Source organism: Colletotrichum siamense (genome assembly GCF_013390195.1).
Source record: "Colletotrichum siamense strain Cg363 chromosome Unknown KSG_Cg363_contig01, whole genome shotgun sequence".
NCBI classification, from domain to species: domain Eukaryota; kingdom Fungi; phylum Ascomycota; class Sordariomycetes; order Glomerellales; family Glomerellaceae; genus Colletotrichum; species Colletotrichum siamense.
In genome coordinates, this window is record NW_023501014.1 from 1,882,618 (window position 1) to 1,904,724 (window position 22,107).

At 55.0% G+C, this 22,107-nt stretch overlaps 7 protein-coding genes across 7 annotated transcripts; 5 read left to right on the plus strand and 2 right to left on the minus strand.

Annotated features, from left to right (window-relative positions):
- Nucleotides 1-1,335: 1,335 nt before the first annotated feature.
- On the plus strand, nucleotides 1,336-3,621 carry DSF2-1 (Protein DSF2; the record flags this gene model as incomplete). Its single annotated transcript, XM_036632315.1, has 4 exons — nucleotides 1,336-1,381; nucleotides 1,433-3,271; nucleotides 3,324-3,462; nucleotides 3,525-3,621. The coding sequence occupies 4 exons, from the start codon at nucleotides 1,336-1,338 to the stop codon at nucleotides 3,619-3,621; spliced, it is 2,121 nt and encodes a 706-aa protein (XP_036501130.1).
- Nucleotides 3,622-4,368: 747 nt separating this feature from the next.
- On the minus strand, nucleotides 4,369-5,299 carry pup1 (putative proteasome subunit beta type-2; the record flags this gene model as incomplete). The annotated part of the gene is made up of 2 exons (XM_036632316.1): nucleotides 4,369-5,055; nucleotides 5,174-5,299. The coding sequence occupies 2 exons, from the start codon at nucleotides 5,297-5,299 to the stop codon at nucleotides 4,369-4,371; spliced, it is 813 nt and encodes a 270-aa protein (XP_036501131.1).
- A 739-nt stretch (nucleotides 5,300-6,038) lies between these two features.
- NUP159 (Nucleoporin NUP159) lies at nucleotides 6,039-10,873 on the plus strand (the record flags this gene model as incomplete). Its single annotated transcript, XM_036632317.1, has 3 exons — nucleotides 6,039-6,140; nucleotides 6,219-6,879; nucleotides 6,936-10,873. The coding sequence occupies 3 exons, from the start codon at nucleotides 6,039-6,041 to the stop codon at nucleotides 10,871-10,873; spliced, it is 4,701 nt and encodes a 1,566-aa protein (XP_036501136.1).
- A 1,166-nt stretch (nucleotides 10,874-12,039) lies between these two features.
- pso2 (DNA cross-link repair protein pso2/snm1) lies at nucleotides 12,040-14,610 on the plus strand (the record flags this gene model as incomplete). Its single annotated transcript, XM_036632318.1, has 1 exon — nucleotides 12,040-14,610. One exon carries the CDS (start codon nucleotides 12,040-12,042, stop codon nucleotides 14,608-14,610), a length of 2,571 nt encoding a protein of 856 aa, XP_036501137.1.
- A 309-nt stretch (nucleotides 14,611-14,919) lies between these two features.
- Nucleotides 14,920-15,487, minus strand: LSM2 (U6 snRNA-associated Sm-like protein LSm2; the record flags this gene model as incomplete). The annotated part of the gene is made up of 4 exons (XM_036632319.1): nucleotides 14,920-14,951; nucleotides 15,020-15,122; nucleotides 15,221-15,368; nucleotides 15,474-15,487. 4 exons carry the CDS (start codon nucleotides 15,485-15,487, stop codon nucleotides 14,920-14,922), a joined length of 297 nt encoding a protein of 98 aa, XP_036502070.1.
- Nucleotides 15,488-15,909: 422 nt separating this feature from the next.
- OGG1 (N-glycosylase/DNA lyase) lies at nucleotides 15,910-17,233 on the plus strand (the record flags this gene model as incomplete). Its single annotated transcript, XM_036632320.1, has 3 exons — nucleotides 15,910-16,028; nucleotides 16,080-16,416; nucleotides 16,466-17,233. 3 exons carry the CDS (start codon nucleotides 15,910-15,912, stop codon nucleotides 17,231-17,233), a joined length of 1,224 nt encoding a protein of 407 aa, XP_036502069.1.
- A 469-nt stretch (nucleotides 17,234-17,702) lies between these two features.
- On the plus strand, nucleotides 17,703-21,365 carry prp10 (U2 snRNP component prp10; the record flags this gene model as incomplete). The annotated part of the gene is made up of 1 exon (XM_036632321.1): nucleotides 17,703-21,365. The coding sequence occupies one exon, from the start codon at nucleotides 17,703-17,705 to the stop codon at nucleotides 21,363-21,365; it is 3,663 nt and encodes a 1,220-aa protein (XP_036502068.1).
- Nucleotides 21,366-22,107: the final 742 nt, after the last annotated feature.

A 22,107-nucleotide genomic window follows, 5' to 3' on the forward strand; every position in this document is an offset into this window, starting at 1 on the left:
GCTAAGCCCAACGCAGTCTGTTCGCTCCGTCTCCACGATTGGACCACTCCCAAATCGACCTGCTGACAAGTCAGTCGCTGCAACCTCCTGCACCTTCCTGCACCTCCTGCTGCTGGTTTGCCTTCACCTAGAAGGCGGTACGTACCTTTTGGTTCTATTTTGCTACCTCCCCCGGGCTGAGGAGGAGGTCGTTTCCCAGGCCAGGTCCCTCTACCGTAGTACGCCCCCCCCCAGGCCCCTACCTCACCTCTCTGCGACCTGGTTCTCTCTCAAAGGTACCTCCCCAGTTACCACTAAAACGGTGCGTGTCCGTACCTACCTTACCGTTCGCACCTTCGTCCGCCTCCTCGTATCCGATTCTCTGGGGGAGACAGAGATCGCTTCCATCTCTTTTGATCCTCACCTTCTCTTTTCCTTCCTTTTCCTTTCCTTTTCGACCTTTCCCCCCTCCCTCGTGCCCGTGTGCCCCAAATCTGCCTTTTGCGACAGATCAATGCCAGGCTTCGTCGAGAAATCGTCCCGCTCCTTCTCGGCGTGAGACCTCACACACCACCAACACGAAAAAAGTCAAAGTTGGCTCAAAACTGGCTTTGCCGTCCAAGGAACGACTTTCCTCCTTCAGAGCATCCCATTATCTGTTTCCCTTGAAACGTCCAAACGACCACCTTCCATTCGAACGCTCTTTTCGTCCCGACTTCCCACCCGCACTTGCACTTGGCTGCTGCGCCTTCCTCCTCCGCAGCCCACCACGCAGCCAGCACTGACGGACAAGCCCAGACGGGATCAATCAAACTGCAGGAAACTAAAAACGCACACGCGCCCTTTCACTAGCGGCCTGCCTATCCTGCTTCCGTTCTGGCCTCTCTGCCTTTTACATCTGCGCCTGCCTCTAAACAAGGTATTCATCCTGTTTACTTCCGCAGCTTCAAGTCGACGACGACATTCGTTACCTGATCTTCGAATCCGACTTCCTTTGCACGTCGATCATCACCGCTGTACCAAACTTCAACCTTCCCGGCCCGCTACTGCGACCTTTGGCCTGACCTCATCTTTCATGCGCCGCCCGTAGCATTCCCGTCAGCCACACCACCATCTGGCCAACGACCTGTTATTCGACCTCCATGCCGGAATCCTCTTCCAGTCTAGACTGACGCCATACTCGATCCTTCCCCCGAGACAAGACTTGCACCGCCAGGATTCCAACCACCAACCTCTCCCAGCGAACCCCCCGATCTGGCGTCGACTTCCTCAAATCAATCCACCACCAGCTGTATAGCAACCACATCGCCTTGCATGGCGTCTTCAGAGCAGGAAGCGACGCAAACCCGACCGACCATGTCGCCTCAACGCCCCAACTTCATCGACCTTCGGGCGCCATCCAGTATGTCGAACGTATCGAGACCGCTGCGATCCCCGAGACTTCACGTTGCAGGTGAGGCGCCTCCCGAATTGTCGCCTCTCGATGCCTTCGCCCTCCAGAGTCGCCTTTTGGCGAGGCAGCTCCAAGCTGCGGCCAACGGCGACGGACGACGAATGAGCCGACTCCCGCCTTTGACGACCGAGAGCCCTCTGGTTGTCCAAGGCCGATCTGACTACTTCCGCTCCATGTCCAACGACTCTGGCTCCGATGAAGTGGCGCTTCCCGAGCTTCAGAACCCTGGGTTTGGCATGAGAACCGAGATGGAGGACGCTTTCCCCTCAGAGAAGGACCGCCCGAGATCAGTGCATCCACGAATGAGCCGAATCCCGCCTACTCCCGACGAGAACGTCCCCCTTCCTCCCCAGCCTCAGCTTGACACGATCCGTGGACGTCCTATGGAATCTGTAGGAGAGGACCACGATGAGACAACCTTCGGCGCCAGGAGAGAACAGTCACCAGCGCCTATGGAGCATCCGATCAGCGACTCCCTCCTTCATGCCTCACCACCAGCAGTACCTATGCGTTCTCCAGCACGCTCCCGCGATAACTCACTTGGGACATCTCCTGAGAAGTCAAAGGCTCATTCTTTCGATGGTCCCGGTTTGGCCCCCCCAAGACCCAACTTCATTGCACGATCAGCCAGCTCCATGTCCTCGCCTCTCGACAACGCTACCGACGACACCTCAATGAGCAACTCCATTCAGTCTCTTCCTCCACGCAAGCTGTCGAGTGGCAGCGCTTTCGCATCGGCCGCGTCCCCGAACCTTAACCCTGGACCTTTCCAACGTTCCCCATCCGTCAGCTCGGAAGCTTCTATGCCACTGCCGCGACCTTCTTTCAACTTCTCAAGGCCGATGAGTCGCGCAGGCACTCCTGGACTGGAAACACCAACGCGCCAAGCCTCATCAGACAGCCAGCCATCCTTTGTATTTGCAAATGACGATTCAGCCAACACTCCTGTCAGCATGAACAGTGAAGGTTTCCCGGATCCCATGCATGACGACGGAAAGGCGGCCCCCTCATACATCTATTCTAAGTATTCACTTCCTAGAGGCAAGATGATTCAACGGTCGGTTCCTCTCGATCCTCACCCACAGGCCTCTTTCCAGTGGGAACAGCCCATGACTCAGCCCAGCAACGTCTCGACGATCGCTCATGGAGCGCCTCCCTCACCTCCGACACGGCCGTCCAGCTCTGCTGAGGCAGGTGCTCCTGGCGATCTCAACTTGACGAAGAATGGCATGAACCGTGGTGGTCCTGCGCCGCAGCCGTCCCCCAACCCGAGTCGCCCATCTACCGAGAGCCGACCATCAGAAGATGACCCGAGAGGCCGCGCTCTCACATCTCCTGTCCACGATGCTGCCCGTGGTCAGACTGCCATGTCTATGGCAACCACCGATTCCAGCAGTACTATTAAGGGCGCTCGATCTCTGGCTTCGGGTGCACCTACCACTTCGGAAATGACAGCCGAAGAGCACCTAGCCAAGGGTATCGAGTGCCACGAGAATGGCTCCGTCAAGGAGTCTACTTATCATCTTCGCCATGCTGCCAAGGGCGGAAACGCTACTGGCATGCTTCTATATGCGCTGGCTTGCCGCCACGGCTGGGGCATGCGGCCCAACCAGCGTGAGGGTGTTGAGTGGTTGAGAAAGGCAGCTGAGGGTGCCAGTGTTGAAATTGCTGATGACGAAGACCACGTCAAGGAGGGCAAGTTTGTGGATGCCACAGAGAGGAGGACGCGTAAGGCACAATTCGCACTCAGCATCTATGAGCTCGGTGTGAGCCACATGAATGGATGGGGTATTGAGCAGGATAAGGCTCTTGCCCTGCGTTGCTTTGAGATCGCTGGATGTAAGTTGCCAAAGGATTCCTTCTCTAAGACCTCTCACTGACAGAACACTAGCTTGGGGTGATGTTGATGCATTGGCTGAGGCAGGATTCTGCTACGCCCAAGGCATCGGATGCAAGAAGAACCTTAAGAAGGCCGCTGGTTTCTACAGACAAGCTGAAGCCAAGGGAATGAACATGGTCGGCAACAGCTGGTACGTATTGCCTCACAATGAAAGCACCCAGGAAGCCGCAGTGCTGACATGAAACCTCGCAGGATCCACAAGTCAAAGTACAATGACGATGACAGCAACGGAAAGAAGTCCCGCAGCAAGTCCAGGACGCGCACCATGTTTGGCATCAAGACTGGCTAGCTACGAGTCTTTTAGGAGTTCTTTCTGCGCGCGCATGGCTTCTGGCGGCATTTCACGGATCATGACCACTGCATCACCACATCACCTTCATACCCCGCATCTTCGGAGTTTTGGGAAGCTGGCTCTACGGAGTGCAGCTGTTTTTTCTGGGCATTTCAAATTCATGGATGGGAATTGTGCCATTTTCTGCATTCAGCAAGGTACGCTACACGGGAGCAGGGGGAGGACGAGGTTGTCCTAATACCCATACAACAATGGACCAGCCCTCTGCTCCGTGCCACGGAAGGTGGAAAAAGTGAGGGATCGTTTAGCGTGTACAGACCTTGATTGAACATACCCTTGGTTCCTATGTATATACCACATTTGCTTTGAGGGGAGGGCCATAGAATCCTCAGAAGTTTTCCTTTGTTACACAGAAAGGGCTTTGCCTGCATAATGGCAGTCGCAAGGCGATTGGGAAAAAGCCTTCCACAACTGATTCCTGGATCTACACCTTGGTGCCACATGCCTCCACACTGATGTCTTGGTGATTGCTGGCATCAGACTGCTTTACTACGATTGTTGGTTGCTACAGTGGCCATACCCGAGTCAACTTAATCACTCAACAACCTGCGTTTTTGGCTTCATCAGTGTCAATGTCTTCTATTGCCATTGTCCATTGTGTTGGTACATCAACTCCTCGTCTAGGGAGCATTTTCATTAGCCAGCCTCTCGCAAGCCCGTATCCTCATAAACCCGTCAGCCCGCTCATGCATCAACCTCCATCGCCTCGCCAGCCGGCACCTCCGTTACGCTCACGTAACGGCCAATCTCGTTCTTCTTGATAATCTTCTCGTTGAGGACGGCGGTCGTGCCCTGCTTGAAGGCGTAGCTCTTGAGCTTGGCGGTACGCTCGTTGGGCTTGACGAAGCCGCGCTTGAGCGTGGTCTTGTCCTTTGTGATGACCGCGACGTCGACGTTGCTTCCGGAACCCAGATCGTTGAAGATACCGGCCTGAATGGCATCGCTGGCGAGCTTAACAGCCTCCTCCTCGTTCAGCTGGGGCTTCCACTGGGTCTCAAAGACGGACATGGCGGCGAGGGAGCCGGAGCCCATGGTGACGTAGGGGAGCTTGTCGGTGGAGCCGTGGGCGTGGACGGTGAACAGGTGGGTTCCCGTGGGGTCGACGCCGGCGACGACGAGGTAGGCGCCGATGTGGCCCTGGTACTGGAAGAGGTGCTGCTTGAGCATGGTCATGCAGGTGACGACGCGGGGCTTGCGGCCTGTCGAGAGGGCGTGGAGCTCGAGGTTGGAGGAGATGATTGCGGTGGTGAACTCGGTATCGGCAGCGGTTCCGGCACCCGCGCACCAGATCTGGGGGGCGATGTAATGCAACTTTTCACAGTTCTTGTCCGCTACGATGGGACCCGACGTCGCTCTTGTATCGGCCGCAATCTGAATGGATAGTTAGTACGAGCTTGTGGTACGAAAGGGCGGTACGCGGGGGCGAGTCCAATGACTGGATCCATGCTAGTAGCTGATGGAGAGGAATCTAGTGTTTGGGAATACTAACCACTACTCCGCCGTCGAATATGCATCCCACGATAGTGGTACCTGTGCTAGTCGCCTTGGGCAGGGGGACACCTCGGGCGTGGAGGGCCGCATTGCGGTTGTAGTTGGAGAAGTCGAAGCCAGGCATGGTTGCTGACTTGGCTGGCTAGACCCGGACGCTGTGATTGTTCTTTCTCGGTCGTCGGGTTTGTGGGAAACTTCGTGATCGCTCGGTCGTGGTGGATGGTATGAGGTTGGCAGAGGTTCCGCTGGGCGTGGAGATGTTGAGGGACGTGGTGAAGGCAGGAGCTGATGACGAGGCTAAAAGCTGCCTTCAATGGTGTCGCCCGCTGTTTGGGGAGAGCTCATGCAGCGGGAGGCACCCTGACACCGACAGATGCCAGTGCTGATTGGCCAGGGACGCCCCATGAAGCTGCCTAAGCTTCACGTGATCTTCCTAATCGATGCGACCGGGGTGACGGACGGGCCCAGTAGCAAGCAGGAGCTCCATACGAATTTTTGGGAGCAGCAGCAGTCTGTCTTGTCTCCAGAGACCAGGCAATCAGACGGTGCAACATCTAGAAGGCATCACCCTTCTGCCTTCAGGCCAATTCTTTCGCGTTTTAACGTGTGAAACTAAACCAATCTCCTTTTTATCGGCATTTTGGCGCTCAGCAGTCTTTTCTAGAGTCGACAACGTCCCTGCGCAATACTCACTGGTTGCGACTGTAGCAACCACACCCAGCTGCTTGCGACGAACGGGGGAAAAAAAAAAGAAAAAACTTCCCGTATATCAACAACGCGGCCCCTCCAACGAATGCAAAGAACCACCCCCAGCTGACCCAACAAGTCCCTCCTCCAACGAGCCGGTTGTTCAGCATTCCACCATGGCTTTCGGCTTCTCGAACCAAGGCAACGTCATGCTTGGAAGCACGGCTGGAGGCGGAGGACTGAATCAAGGCCCCGAGCTGGAGGTGATCCAGACCGAGGTGAGATCTGGTCACCGACACCGTCGATGCCGTTGTCTATCACACGTTCAAAGCTCACCAACTAAAACTATTGTCCAGGCGCTTGGTTTCAAATCGATTGCCGGAGACGCGAAGCTCCGGCTGACGTCCGCATGGTCCCCTGCACCCGCCGACACGGCCTCCCTCCTCAGCATCGCTCCCCGCCGGGGACTCGTCGCCGCCGCCGGCCCCGATGGGATCACGATCGCCTCGACCGAATCTGTGCGCAAAGGTTTCGAAGCCGATTCTAAGGAGAGCGACAGCTCCGATGTCCGCGCCTTCCAGCCCCAGGTCAAGCTGCCTATGCCCATGAGGGTGTCGCAGCTCGCTTTCAGCGCCGACGAGAACTACCTGATTCTGTCTGCCGAAAGTGGCGGCGGTCTGGCCGTCTATGAGACCCAGAGCCTGCTTAACGGCGGTACTCAGGCGGCCTTCGAGCTTGCAACGAACGGGGAGACACTGAGGGCGCTGGTACCGAACCCTACGATCGAGAAGGCAGAACTGGTTGCCATTGTGACGAATAACGGGAACTTGCACATGGCGAACTTGAAGGATAGGAATATCAGCAATGTTCTGAAGGCGCAGGTCAGCTGCTTAAGCTGGAGTACCAAAGGAAAGCAGCTTGTCGCAGGCTTGGCGGATGGTACTATCTTTCAAATGACCCCCGAGGGCGAGGAAAAGGGGCAGATCCCACGACCGCCCGGCGTAGAGAACGCTCACGGTAGGTTTTTGTGATGCGAATTTCGTTGGGAACGCGAACTGATCATCTCCATTCAGTGTCTTCTCTGAGTTGGCTGGAAAATCACCTCTTCCTGGCCATTCATACCTCAACAAAAGAATCTCCCCCAACATCAGTATACCACATAATCACCAGAAAGCTCCCATCAGACTTCACATTTCAGAAGCTCACAGACCCCGTCGACCCCTTTGGCGCAGAGAACACTCCTCATCACTCAATATTACGACTGAAAGACTTCCCTCCTAACCTTACGGATCTGTTGATTGTCGCGTCCACAGCATCCCCTGATATCGGCCTTCTCAGCAGATCAAAGACGCCGCTGTCTCCGGATAAGCCAGCAGACAGTATCTCCAATGTTTTCACAACAACAGAGCTTCTCGACGACTCCAAGCGTGCGTCTCTCCCTATGACGGAAGACTTCCAGAACACAGTCCCGATTGGCGTTGCTCTCGACTTGTCGAGCAAAGAGAAGGTCTACAAGCCTCTGCCTGCGGACGAGGAGCTTGAGGACTCACCGGGCCCACTGCCCGGCTTCTGGGTCTTGAATCATGAGGGTGTTCTGAGCTCATGGTGGATCGTGTACGAGGACTCCATCAGAGGAGGCACAACTTACCCTGGCATGGCTGTGCTTGACACGTCTGCTCCAGCGCCTGCTCCTACACCCGCGGCGCCTGCAGCAGCTCCAGCAGCTCCATCAGCTGCGTCACCTTTCGGTGCACCCTCTCAGCCATCAGCGTTCGGCTCTTCTGCGAGCTCGACGCCGGCATTCGGTGCCCCCTCTGCTTTGGGCGGTGGCCAAAAACCGGCAAACCCTTTCGGCAGCGGCGGATCCACCCCTGCGTTTGGCGGCAGCTCTGCGCTAGGAGCCAAGAGTTCACCATGGGGCACATCAAATGCCTTGGGTTCTGCGACCGGCGCATCGGCAACAGGATCAACGTTTGGAAGCACCGCGTTTGGTGGCAACACATCTGCTGCTTCGCCTTTCGGCCAAACTTCCACTCCTAAGTCGGCGTTCGGGAGCGGCGGTGCATTCGGCAGTGGCAGCGCCTTGGGCAGTACTCCTGCTGCGGCTACCTCTAGCCCAGCTTTTGGTCAGCCTTCATCTTTTGGACAGTCCTCGTCTCTCGGTGGAAACAAGACTCCTGCTGCCGCTACCTCTAGCCCAGCTTTCGGTCAGCCTTCATCTTTCGGGCAGTCCTCGGCCCTTGGTGGAAATAAGTCTCCCTGGGCAGCTGCAGGTTCAAGCTCAGCCACTACAGGGTCGACATTCGGACAGCCTAGCACCTTCGGCTCTGGAAACAAGAGTGTCTTTGGTAGCGGCTCGACACCGACAGCCGCGGCTACTCCTTCGTCAGGGGGTGGTTTCGCAGGGTTTGCATCGTCTGGCGGCTTTGGTTCGCTTGGTAACAAGAACGCCAACGAAGGCGGCAGCGTGTTTGGAAGCAAACCCTCCTCAAGCCCTTTTGGTTCGGGCCAGTCCCCTTTCTCATCCACCAAAGATACTGCGTTTCCACCGCCCAGCCAGAAGCCCAGCAGTGGTGCTGGAGTCAATCCTTTCGCCGGTCAGCCCTTCAAGTTGGAAAGCAGTTTCAAGCCCGATCCTTCTGCAAAGGACGATGACGATGACGATGACGAAAAGCCTGCTACCAGTGGCGGATCCTCGTTCTTCGGCGGCGGCTTCAGCTCGGCCCTTGGAGATGCTAAGAAGCAGACAACGCCTACTAAGGAGCAGAGCATGGACACAACGGAAGAGACACCCAAGCCTAAATCAGTTTTCGATTTGCCCTCCACAACACCCAAGGAGACACCTGCTCCTAACAAGGGACTGTTCGGACTCGGGACTGCGCCGCAAAATGGCCGAAGTCTGTTTTCCAAGCCCTCGCCAAAGTCCTCGTCGTCAGGCTTCAAGCTGGAGCCCCAGAGTAAGACTCCCACGGATGCTCCCTTACCTCCCGACTCAACGAGCAGGGTTGAGTATCCTCTGGGAGAGTCGTCTTCTTCCTCAGGCGGGGCAAGTAAGGCTTCCCCGAAGGCAGGCGATGCTCCTCTTCCCCCTGACTTCCTCACGACGCCAAAAGCATCTCAGACGAAGGCTGTCGATGACCCGCTTCCTCCCGATTTCCTTAAGCCTAAGCAATCGACGAAGTCATCAGATGACGCACCATTGCCCCCTGACTTCATCACCCCCAAACCTAGTAAGGCTGTGCCATCGACTACACCTCCGACAGCACTGCCATTGCCCGCGGAGGAGAAGCCGAAGCAGACGGCGCCAGCGGCTGCCCCCGACTTCCTCAAGATGCCCAAGCAGTCTCTCACACAAGCAACCTGGTCATCCACGCCCGTCAGTGAGACGCCCGCTAAGGAGCCAGAAGACGCTCCCCTGCCACCCGATTTTATCACCAAACCCAAGACAAACGACCTCCCGGCCATACCAACTGTCCCGGATAGTGACCACGACAGCGATCTGGAGGAGGACGAAGAAGGGTCCGAGGGTAGTGGAGTCGACGTCGCAAAGGATCTTAGTCCGTCCATTGTGGCCATGACTCCCAATGCAGGTCTGACTCCTCAAAGCTCTTTCGGTGGTGTTAGCAGTAGCACTTACTCAATTCCGCGCACAGAGGAAGAGAGACCACGACATTCGCTATTCGGCAACAATGTGCCCACACTCCCTCGTCCTTCGCAAACGAGCCCGCGATCCCCCAGCCCTGTCAGGGCCGCTATTCCGGGACGCCTGCGCCAAGAGTCAGCTCGCTCGGTTAGTGCCCCTGGTATGGCCTCTCAAATTCTCGGCGCCCAGAGAAAGCAGCCCTCCCAGATGGGTATGTCCATAGTCGGTTCTAAGACCACAATGGAGGACCCGTTCGTTGCGCAGCAGAGGTTGGCGCGCCAGAGGAGACAAGCTGAGGAGACGCGAACTTTGGAGGACGAGGAGGACGATGAGATTCAGAAGATTCTTGCATCCAAGATCGAGCCCAGTCTCAAGCTGGACGACTTCATCGCGCACTCCAATGTGGTACCGTCAGCAAAGGAAACCATCCCCGCGCAAGTCGAAGCCGTCTACCGTGACATCAACTCCATGATTGACACTCTTGGTCTGAACGCTCGATCGTTGGCAAGCTTCATCGTAGGACACGATGTTGGCTTCAAGCAGGGTGGTCGCCGCAAGGAAGACCTTGAAAACCCCGAAGACTGGGTCTTGTCTGAGATCGACGAGCTCGGCGAGGTCATCGACAGATCTCTCGCCCGGGACCTAGAATATGGCCGTGTTCAAGATGTAGAGGAGAAGCTGGAGGCTTGCAACGAACTTGCGCGTGAGATGTCCCGCCTGCGGTCGAAGCAGGACGACCTCAAGAAGATTATGATGGTCAGACTCGATCCCGACCAGGCCGACATCAGCCGCTCCTTACCTTTGAGCGCCGAACAAGCTGCTCAGCAGAACGAGTTGCGTCGTGAGTATGCCAACTTCTCCAAACTCCTCGCCGAGGTGGAGGAAGCCTTGACGCTTCTTAAGACCAAGCTCGCATCAGTAAGCAGTGCGTCTGGCAAGGGCAACTCCAATGTCCCCACCGTCGAGGCCGTCATGCGCACCATCAACAAGATGACCAGCATGGTCGAGAAGCGATCTGGCGACATTGACGTTCTCGAGAACCAGATGCGGAAGCTGCGCTTCTCGTCGGTTAACAGCCGCGAGGGCTCTCCGATGGCCACCCCTCAGAGGAACAGCAGGTCGCTAATTTTCTCCCCCGAGCGTATGGCCACGGCGTCGCCCGGCACTCTCCGCAACTCCCTTGTATCCTCGGTCGCTTCATACGGCGTCCGTGGCACTCCTCCCCGCAAGAAGCTGTCTGGCTTCAGCCAAGATGAGAAGTCAGAATTGATGGCGAAACGGGCCAAGAGACAGGCTGTCTTGAACAAGCTCAAGGCAAATGTCGAGAGGGCCGGCGTGAGTGTGTGGACCCTAGAGGATGCGGAGTAGAGCATTGTTAGACATACCTAGATTGGGAAGAACAACGCTCGGCGCGTACGGGACTAATGAAGCAATGGCATATGGGAATGGAGAGCGCAGATAGTGTATATCATAATGTACAATGGAACCAGCAGTATATGCAGCCCGATCTAGCCTTGTCAAGTGGTATGTTAGACTCTAATCGGCCAGTGTGAGCCTGAGAACGGAAGTATCATGTATCCTTATCATTGCAGTCGACACATAGCTGCTCATGTGTCTGTATCGTGTCTCTTGTGAAGGTTGAGCTGCTGACGGCTTCTTCGAGTTGGTACGATAGCTCCACGCATGTTACATTCAAAAGTAACCGTCACACAAAGTCAGCCTTGTGAATGGTTGCCTCCACGGTTTATGTCGTGTCACTACCCGGGTTCGAGATGTAAACCTTTTCTGAGCCGATGAAATGATGCAATTGTGAGATCGCGGTCAGTCACGCACGTAGGATCTCAGTTGGACAGTACATGACAAGGCGAATCAACGTAGGACGTGAAACGTTTGGAGAAACCGTCTAGCCAGACAGCAATGGTCATAACAATGTGCACCATGGGAATGTTGTCGTCATGTCCGTAATGTTGCGATAGAAGTATTGGAGAATGGTGGTCAGTCTAGGCATTGTCCCAGCGAGTCGAATCCATATCTTTGGGGTCTTCCGCAGATACTCATGCTTATTACACAAGCTTCGTAACAAGCGTCCTCGGTATCTTGAAGCGACGTGCATCTAGTGTTTTGACCTACGTGCAAGACCTAAAGTAGTTATGGGTACACATGGGCATGACCTCGGGATGATTGAGGAGGTTCTTGGGCGTGTTTAAGTGGATGCACAAGGAATGAGCGCGGACTGGTCCACTTAAATTTTGGGGGGCAAGGGTGTTAATTGCTCACCTACAGTGCCCAAGCACGAGACTGCGCGCCCTGTACCCCAGCGCAGCGCGAGGACCCCGCGACTTGGGCGCGTCATCCACTTTTTGATTCCATTGACCTCAAGATTCTTAGAATTCAACACCGAACCCTTGGCAGTTGCCAGTCCCCAACAACGTCGTCGCTCCTCTAAGAGCAGGTCAAGCAACCTCGACTGAGCACATGAAATCGCCTTGAAGAGCATTCGAGCAGCAAACCTACTTTCCAACCAAAGTGGCAAGATGGGCCCACCGTCGTCGGCAGCTCGAAAGCGGCCTACCGCCACTCCGAAGAAGAACTTCACCAAGGTTCCGCCTTCGAAAAAGCCTGCGAGGCCAAATGCCAGCATCCTTAGCTTCTTTCAAAAGGCCGAAAAGCCTGAGCAGACCCTTTTTCTGGATGGTCAAGAGAAGCTAGTGGTCCAAGCCGCCGACGACGACGATGAGCCAAACATCTACGACGCCGAGCCATGGGAGGAGGAGAGATTCAACGAGGTAGAGTCCTCGGTCAAGAAGAGAAGGTTGAGTCAAGAAGAAAACCAAAAAGATACAGAGCGGTCGAGTCCGAAAGCGTCCAAGAGTCCCGTCGCCTCCGAACCCGCACCATCGTCACCTACAGAGGCAAAGCCAACCAAGAAGGCGCCAGGAAAGCGCAAGGGCCCTTTTTTGGACGAATCTGATAGCGAAGAGGGAGAGGATGCAGACGATACTTCCAAGAAGCCACTTTTTCTCAGCGCAATCCGTAACACGGTGCCCATCACGGCCCCCATCAAAATGGAAGAGGAGGATGCGACGCCACCCGCGAAGGAGACGAGCTGCCCTCCGCCGCCACTGAAGGTTGAGGACTCGATCGACAATGAATTTGCAAATGTTGACGAGTTTGGTGACCTAGACGACTTCCCCGACGACGAAGACTTTGGAGGCGAAGAATATCGAATGATGCAGTTTATGCAGGAGCAAGCCAGGCTGGAAGCCGAAGCAGAAGCTGTAGAAGATGGCGACCATTCTGGTGATGACATTGCCGACCCTGTTCGATCAAGCGACGCCATGGTGGCCAACTGCCCAATATGCGACGGGAGCCTTGCAGGAATTACGCCCGCAGAAGCAACACGACACGTCAACGCCTGTCTCGACGGCAATCCGATACCCCTCCCTCAGCCTAAGCCAGCCAAGAAAGACCAAGTAGCGAAACCCCCGATTCTCGACCCGCCAGAAGTCAATAAGCGCTTTGCCCGCGCAGCCGTTCCGCGAGCTGGCCAAGCCAATCCCTTCAACATAGGGGAGACTGACAACAAGCCCAAATCCGCATTCACAAAGTTGATGTCGGGCCATGCGGAAGATGCGGCTTGGGCAGGAGCTGCTGCGGCAGAGCACTCTGCGCGCGGCAAACCCGCATATCAACGCACATGTCCGTTCTACAAAATCATGCCCGGATTCTACATTTGTGTGGATGCATTCAGGTATGGTGCGGTCAAGGGGTGCAACGCCTACTTCCTGAGCCACTTCCACAGCGACCACTACATTGGGTTGACCGCCAACTGGACCCATGGACCTATCTACTGCAGCAAAGTCACCGGGGACCTCGTGAAGATGCAGTTGCGAGTCGCTGCACATTGGGTTCGGCCACTTGAATTCAACGAGACGGTTGATGTTCCTGGCACCGAGGGTGTCACTGTCACTATGATTTCCGCAAATCACTGCCCTGGGAGCTCCCTATTTCTATTCGAAAAGACAATGGGAAAGGGACCGTCCGCGAGAAAGCAGAGGATATTGCATTGTGGCGACTTCAGAGCTTGTCCAGCTCAAGTTGCGCATCCCTTGCTCAAGCCAGAGGTGCAAGACTCGATCTCGGGAAAGACTAGGCAACAAAAAATTGACGTATGCTATCTCGATACGACCTATCTCAACCCGCGCTACTCTTTCCCTCCCCAGAACGACGTTATTCGGGCATGTGCGGAACTCTGCACATCGCTAGCTCCTGAGCAGAATTCTGAGGACAATGCCTGGGACAGGGTCAATAGGGAGGCAGGTACTGACACAGTCAGCAAGTTTTTCAGCAAAACCAAGATAGATGGCGAAACGACCAAAGCCAAGCCGAGGAATGCCCCCAAGGAACGCCTGCTCGTCATCTGCGGCACGTACTCGATCGGCAAGGAGCGCATCTGCAAAGCCATAGCCCAAGCCCTGGGCAGCAAGATATTTGCTTCCAAGTCCAAAATACGCATCTGTTCCAAGCTTGGAGACCCAGAGCTTACGGCACTCATGACAGACAACCCCCTGGAAGCGCAGGTCCATATGCAAATGCTCATGGAGATCCGAGCCGAGACGTTGCAGGACTATCTCAACTCCTACAAGCCACACTTTAGTCGAATCGTTGGGTTCCGCCCTTCTGGATGGAACTATCGACCACAGGGTGCAGGCAAATCGGTCTCGGCCAACACGCAGCCCGGCACCATTCCTACTACCCAGATTTTACAGGGCAAGGCATGGAGGTCACGTTTTGGGGCCAAGGACTTTGTTGCTCAGCGTGGCAGCACGAAGGAAGCTATGTGCTTTGGGGTGCCATATAGTGAGCACAGCAGTTTCAGGGAGCTGGCAATGTTTCTGATGGCACTGCGGATTGAGAAGGTAGTGCCAACGGTCAATGTCGGGAGCGAAACGTCCAGGAAGAGGATGAAGGGCTGGACTGACAAGTGGTTGGCTGAGCGAAGGAAAGGTGGTTTGATTCGTCCTCTGGAAGGTGATGAGAGTGAATCTAAGGACGTTGTGCTTTGGGACGGAAAGGATAGTCGCGGAGGCGGCGTTTGGTGGTGACCAGTCGCTCGGTGCATAGATAGAATTTAATGAATAATGAGCACAAGGCATCTGCCCCCAAATCGAATCCTTGAAGTGTGGTTCATTTCATGGGTTCTCGGCTGGATATCAAGCTGTTCTACCCTTCCTGCGTCCATATCATCTAGTCGGATTACCCCAGACGCCATGACCCATGTTTAAATACCAAGAGGATTTGAAGCCGTAGCCTTTAGTCCTATCTTTCGTTGGCCGGCTTTTGTAGTGCCCCGACCACGTAATCGTAATTCCTTGGGTTCCATCAAGACTACATCTCCAGCGGTGCTGAAACTTTTATTTTGCCTTTGCTGACTGCGCAGCAGCCTCTGTAGTACGTATTAGCACCACCCTTGCGGCCGCTGCAGGTGAACCGGGGAAAATCATGCGGACTCACCTCTCCGCGTCGCGTCCTCCAGAAGAGGGACATCTACGTGGTTGGCGGGCAGATGGACATAGCGCACGACGGAGCCACGAATGAAAACGTTCTTGACGGAGCTCTGCGAGTCTGTGTTAGCAGGGGTCTGTCATCTGGGAGCATGACTGAGAGTGAAAAGACAAGGCCGAGGCTGAGAAGTGGCCACAGAGGGTGACTGACCAGGTGCGGGTACTTCAGCTCCTCAACGACCGAAATGTCATCTAGCTTAATGTTGAGGTACTGGTCAACACTCTTGAGCGTGCCGCGGATCTGGATGTCGTTCTTGAGCTCGACGGTGACCTCATGGTCTATGAGCGTCTTGAAGAAACTGGCGGGGTCAGCGCGTTAGCTGGCGGCATATTGACGGTTTTGGGGGCGTAAATGATGACAGAAACAGTGTATTTCCTTGTTTGGATGAGTTTCAGGGGCATACCTGAAGAAAAGCATAGTGGGCGGTTGGGTTGGATGCTGGTTTCGATGAGCCGCTCGGTGAGGTCGTGATGCTCGAGCTTGAATGCGAAGGTGTGGGGGGCCTGTACTGTGTACGATACAGTGCATACAGTGTGATTCGGGCGTTGTTTTTGGTGGTCATAGATGCTGAAGTGGCTTATTGGTGTGGCTGGTGGAATCCATATGGAACTTGCGACTGGGTGGCGATTGGCCACTTTCACTGAGTCGGCGAGTCCGTCTAGGGGAAAGAGCAGCCACAACCTGAGAATGACAACCTCATTCATTCGTTCATGAACCTCGTCCGACCTCCTCTCAATTCTCGTTTGATACCCGTCTGGTCTCTGTTCGTCGCTGTGCATGGTTTTCTTGATTAATCGTGACAACGCATCTCGACTGAGTCCTAAGACTGAGCATCCATTATGTCCCTGGCCCGGGTCAGTGAATGGCGAAAGTTGCCCCTGAGTCTGGCAGAGCTTTGCATCGACACAACCCTACGATGCGGCCAGTCTTTTCGATGGCGCAAAATCAATGATGAATGGTGGGCATAAGTTTTGTCAAAAGAAAAGTCTGCAAGCTAAAACTTATACAGGTGCTGCACGCTATACGGGCGCCTCGTCTCACTGAAGCAAGACCCGACTCACCTGCATTACAAAGTGACCTGGCCAAAGAAGCCCGTTTACCCGCTGACGCCGCCCGTTGCTGACGATGAAGCGGATGGCGATGATACGGAGGAGTTGTTGCGACATTACTTGAGTCTGAAATTGGATCTTAAGTCCCTTTACGAGCAGTGGTCTGAAGCAGACCCCAACTTTCGCAAGAGAGCACCAGAGTTTGGAGGGGTTCGCATGTTAAGCCAGGATGCATGGGAAGCGTTGATCTGCTTCATTTGCAGCAGTAATAACAACATCTCGAGGATATCGCAGATGGTATGTTCAGTCATTACACCAGCGAATATCCCCACTAACGGCGCTGTAGGTTCACAAGCTTTGCACACACTATGGCCCGCTTATTGGTCACGTTGGAGATGAAGCCTTTCATGATTTCCCCACGCCAGAAGCTCTCACTGGAACTTCAGTAGAGGCTCACCTGAGGGAGCTAGGTTTCGGTTACAGGGCCAAGTACATTGCGCAGACGGCATCAATCGTGGTGAACGATCGACCCAAGGGCTGGTTCGAAAGCCTGACAAATCCGGAGAACCCGTGTTACCGGAAGACGCCAGAAGGCGCCAAGTTGGCACAGTGCACGTACAAAGAAGCTCACGAGCAGCTTCTCCAGCTATCCGGTGTTGGGCCGAAGGTGGCAGACTGCGTGTGCCTAATGGGTCTGGGCTGGGGTGAGGCCGTGCCGGTCGACACTCATGTGTGGCAAATCGCTCAGCGGGACTACAAATTTGGGAAGGTCAAGACCAAGACATTCAACAAGACCATGTATGATGCAGTTGGAGATCACTTCAGAGGCCTCTGGGGCAAGTACGCTGGATGGGCCCACTCTGTGTTGTTCACGGCCGATTTGAAGACATTCTCTGAGCGCACCGTCAAGAAAGAGGAGGGCCAAGCAGTGACAGTGAAGAAGGAGGTTAAGGTTGAAGAAGATGCGCCGCTGTTAGGCAGGAAACGGAAAGTTGTGAAGACGACTGTTAAGGTCGAGGTTGAGGAAATGACAGAGGCAGCGCCGTTAGAGTCATCGCCAAAGCGGAGGAAGACGAGATCTCAAACAGTCAAGAGAACCTCGAGGTCGGCGTGATGAGTCTCACGATTCTCGGTCTCATTAAATTCAAATTCCCATTTTACCATTTCTCATATCCTCATATCTAAATGGAAATAAGTAAAGGAAAAAAACATTGTTCCCCAATAACGTTATTTGCAGCATTGTTATTGAGCAATATGAATTCCCGAAACAAGACCCATCTAGTAACAGAATAAAAATCAACAAAAGAAGTAAAAAGTGCCGTCATATTTAGATATCTTCGTAGTCGCGATTTTCTGGGTTGTAGCTCCCAGCCTTCCAAGTTCGGGTAAAGCTCGGGTGCAGGTGGCGTCGGAAATTTTGCCTGGTCGTGTACGTACCGCGAAATTGCAAACTCTCTTGCGACTCTTTGCTCCCCTTCCAGCCTCATCAGCAACAAACAACCATCACTGATGAGCTCCGTCATCGCCATTCGACCACTTGCACCTTCACAAGTGACATGAAGCAGCAATACCCATAATTCAAAATGTCTGACGCAGACTTCGAGACCGTCCGGAAGCTCCAGGCGGAGCGCAACGCTGCTGCCGCCGCGAAAAAGGGTTCGCGCAACTCGGACAACCAGCGAGCCGACACCAAGCAGAGCCTCACCGAGAGCTTCGACACCGACCTGTACGATCGCAGCAATGGCGTCGACAAGTTTGCGGGATACAACACGTCCATCCCTACCGGTGACGATGATGACGACGAGATGGAGGGCGCTGACAACACGCGACGCCTCGTCGGCCAGTACACGGCTTCACGTGCCATGATCGACGAGTTCGCCCGTGGTGATGGCGTCGAGGAGGATGACCCCTTGGCAGGCCGGGGCGAGCGCAGCAACCGAATCACCGATCGCGAGACCGACTACCAGAAGCGACGATTCGATCGTGTCCTCACCCCGACTCGAGCCGATGCCTTCGCAGCTAACCGCCAAGCCGGCGCCGCCGAGGAGGGCACTAGCTATCGCGAAGTCATGGCGCTGCGCGAGCTGGAGAGGGAGGAAGAACGCGTCCGCCGCGCCATCCAGGCCAAGGCTGAGGGTCGAGAAGAGGAGGACGGCAACGTGGCCCCGGCGACCTTGAAGGACGGCGATAAGGAAAACGCTGAAGCTGGGTCGACCGAGGCTGTTACGGCAGGCCGCAAGCGAAAGAAGAGATGGGACGTCTCGTCTACGCCAGCCGATGATGAAGCTGCTCCCCAACCTTCGGATCCTGTCAAGTCCAAGCGATCGCGATGGGATCAAACACCAGCTCCCGCCGGCATGGAGATAGACGCGCCCAAGAAGCGATCTCGTTGGGATCAGGCACCATCCGCCACGCCCATGGGAAATCAGGGACTTGCGACACCGATGCATCCCTCACAGTCAGGCAGTGCTGCCCTGCCTACGACCTTCGGAACCGACATCTCTGGCCGCAACATGCCCTTGAGCGACGAGGAACTGGATATGCTTCTCCCCGGCGAGGATCAGGGATACAAGGTTCTTGAGCCGCCTCCGGGATACGCTCCGATACGCGCGCCCGCACACAAGCTTATGGCTACGCCGGCACCGCAGACTGGGTTCATGATGCAGGACCCCGATTCCGTCAGGCTCAGCGGCAAGCCCATGCCGGCCGAGATTCCAGGCATCGGCGATTTGCAATTCTTCAAGGCTGAGGATATGGCGTACTTCGGTAAGCTGACCGACGGTTCTGACGAGAACAGCCTCAGCGTGGAGGAGATGAAGGAGAGAAAGATCATGAGGCTGCTCTTGAAAGTCAAGAACGGTACTCCACCAATGCGTAAAACTGCTCTGAGACAGCTCACCGACAATGCCAGGCAGTTTGGAGCCGGCCCGCTCTTCGATCAGATCCTCCCCTTGCTCATGGAGAAGACGCTGGAGGACCAGGAGCGCCATTTGCTCGTCAAGGTCATCGACCGTATTCTCTACAAGCTAGATGATCTCGTGCGACCGTTCGTCCACAAGATTCTCGTTGTTATCGAGCCGCTGCTCATCGACCAAGACTACTACGCTAGAGTTGAAGGTCGCGAGATTATCTCCAACCTCAGTAAGGCCGCTGGTCTGGCCACGATGATCAGCACAATGAGGCCAGATATTGATCACGTGGATGAATACGTGCGAAACACCACCGCTAGAGCTTTTGCTGTGGTCGCATCAGCACTTGGTATTCCTGCGCTTCTGCCGTTCCTCCGAGCCGTTTGTCGAAGCAAGAAGTCATGGCAAGCCCGTCATACCGGTGTAAAGATCGTTCAGCAAATTCCTATCCTCATGGGTTGTGCTGTTCTGCCACACCTTAAGGGACTGGTGGACTGCATTGGTCCCAACCTTAACGACGAACAGACCAAGGTCAGAACCGTTACCAGTTTGGCAATCGCAGCCCTCGCTGAGGCTTCTAGCCCCTACGGTATCGAGAGTTTCGACGATATTCTTAACCCGTTGTGGACTGGAGCGCGCAAGCAGCGTGGCAAGGGTTTGGCCGGTTTCCTCAAGGCTGTGGGTTACATCATCCCGCTTATGGACGAAGAATACGCCAACTACTATACCAGTCAAATCATGGAGATCTTGCTCCGCGAGTTCTCGTCCCCAGATGAGGAGATGAAGAAGGTTGTCCTGAAGGTGGTCTCCCAGTGCGCTGGCACTGACGGTGTCACAGCAGGTTACCTCAAGGAGCACGTGTTGGACGAGTTTTTCAAGAGTTTCTGGGTGAGGCGAATGGCTTTAGACAAGCGCAACTACAAGCAAGTCGTCGAGACGACTGTCGACATCGGTCAGAAGGTTGGAGCCAGCGAGATTCTGGAGAGAATCGTGGTGAATCTTCAAGACGAGAGCGAAGCCTACAGGAAGATGACGATCGAGACGGTCGAGAAGATTGTTGCCAGTTTGGGTGCGGCAGATATTGGCGAACGTCTCGAGGAGCGCTTGATTGACGGTATCCTGACCACGTTCAAGTCACAGACTGTGGAGGATATCGTTGTGCTGAACGGCTTTGGCTCCGTTGTCAACGCCCTCGGTACGCGCTGCAAGCCATACCTGCAGCAAATTTGCAGCGACATCCTGTGGCGACTCAACGACAAGTCTCCAACGGTGCGACAACAAGCAGCCGACCTAATTTCACGCATCGCTATGGTCATGAAGCAGTGCGGAGAGGACGCTATGATGGGCCGAATCGGTGTCGTGCTTTACGAATACCTGGGTGAAGAGTACCCTGAAGTTCTCGGATCTATCTTGGGTGCCCTGCGATCCATTGTCACGGTGGTCGGTATCTCCCAGATGCAGCCTCCTATCAAGGACCTGCTGCCTAGACTTACCCCTATCCTGCGCAACCGACACGAAAAGGTCCAGGAGAACACCATTGACTTGGTTGGTCGTATCGCTGATCGTGGGCCCGAGAGCGTCAACGCCCGCGAGTGGATGCGTATTTGCTTCGAGCTGCTCGACATGCTCAAAGCACACAAGAAGGGTATCCGTCGTGCGGCCAACAACACGTTCGGTTTCATCGCCAAGGCCATTGGTCCTCAGGATGTTCTTGCTACCCTGCTCAACAACCTTCGCGTCCAGGAGCGTCAGTCGCGTGTCAACACCGCCGTTGCTATTGGCATCGTCGCCGAGACTTGCGCGCCTTTCACGGTTCTTCCCGCGCTGATGAACGAGTACCGAGTGCCCGAGCTCAACGTCCAGAACGGTGTCCTCAAATCGCTGTCCTTCCTTTTCGAATACATTGGCGAGATGGCCAAGGATTACGTCTATGCCGTTACACCCCTTCTCGAAGACGCGCTCATCGACCGTGACCAAGTCCACCGTCAGACCGCCGCCTCGGTCGTCAAGCACATTGCGCTCGGCGTCGTCGGCCTCGGCTGTGAGGACGCCATGGTCCATCTCCTCAACCTACTCTACCCCAACCTCTTCGAGACCAGTCCACACGTCATTGACCGTATCATCGAGGCTATCGAGGCCATCCGCATGGCTGTCGGTCCGGGCGTCGTCCTCAACTACGTATGGGCAGGTCTCTTCCACCCAGCTCGCAAGGTTCGCCAACCATACTGGCGACTCTACAACGACGCCTACGTCCAGGGCGCCGATGCGATGGTGCCATACTACCCCAATCTCGACGAGGAGAAGGTCGACAGGCCGGAGCTGGCCATCATGTTGTAAGACAAGTGGACATCTCTAGACGAAGTGTGGAGGCACACGGAGGCAAGCGTGGGGTGACACGGGAGGTTGATTCATGGTTGGTTTCAAGGTTTTCTACGTACGATATCCAGACACAGATCGCGGCAGGGCGGGGGGGTGTTCCAATTTAGAGGGAGACAGCCCCGAGATGAGAGGATGAAAGGGAGGGGCAGCAGCGAGCAAGTAAGCACAGCTTGAAGCAAGCCGAGAATGGGAACTAAAAAGGGAACAACACTGAATAACGCGTGTTGTGTTGTGTTACGGGCGCAAGGTAGCCCATTGTACTGAGTCATAATACTCGATCGTGTAGACTTCTTGTAGTTGGTGGAGCATTACCAGCGGCGTTGGGCAGAATAATCACGAAAGGTTTTTTTTGAACAATTCATTTATACCTTCTATTCAGCGAGTATGCTTTCTCTCAAGTCACAATGTATCTTGGACATGTTGCTCTTGTACATGTGTTGTGTTGTGTTGTGTTGTGTTGTGTTGTGTGTATTTTGTACTATATGCCTCAAGTTGATAATGACTCAAGCGATGCTATATGGATCGTATATTGACTATAAAAGCAATGTAAAGTGGACTGATGGCATGGAGACGGCACCAACAACGAATCGGACCCGGGGCAACGCGTCTAGGATCTCACGATGTCTGCGTTGCAACAGAGAAAAAAAGTTGCGCGAGCGAGAGCGCGTGAGTTTCCTTCGGTTCGCATCGCAAATGGAGC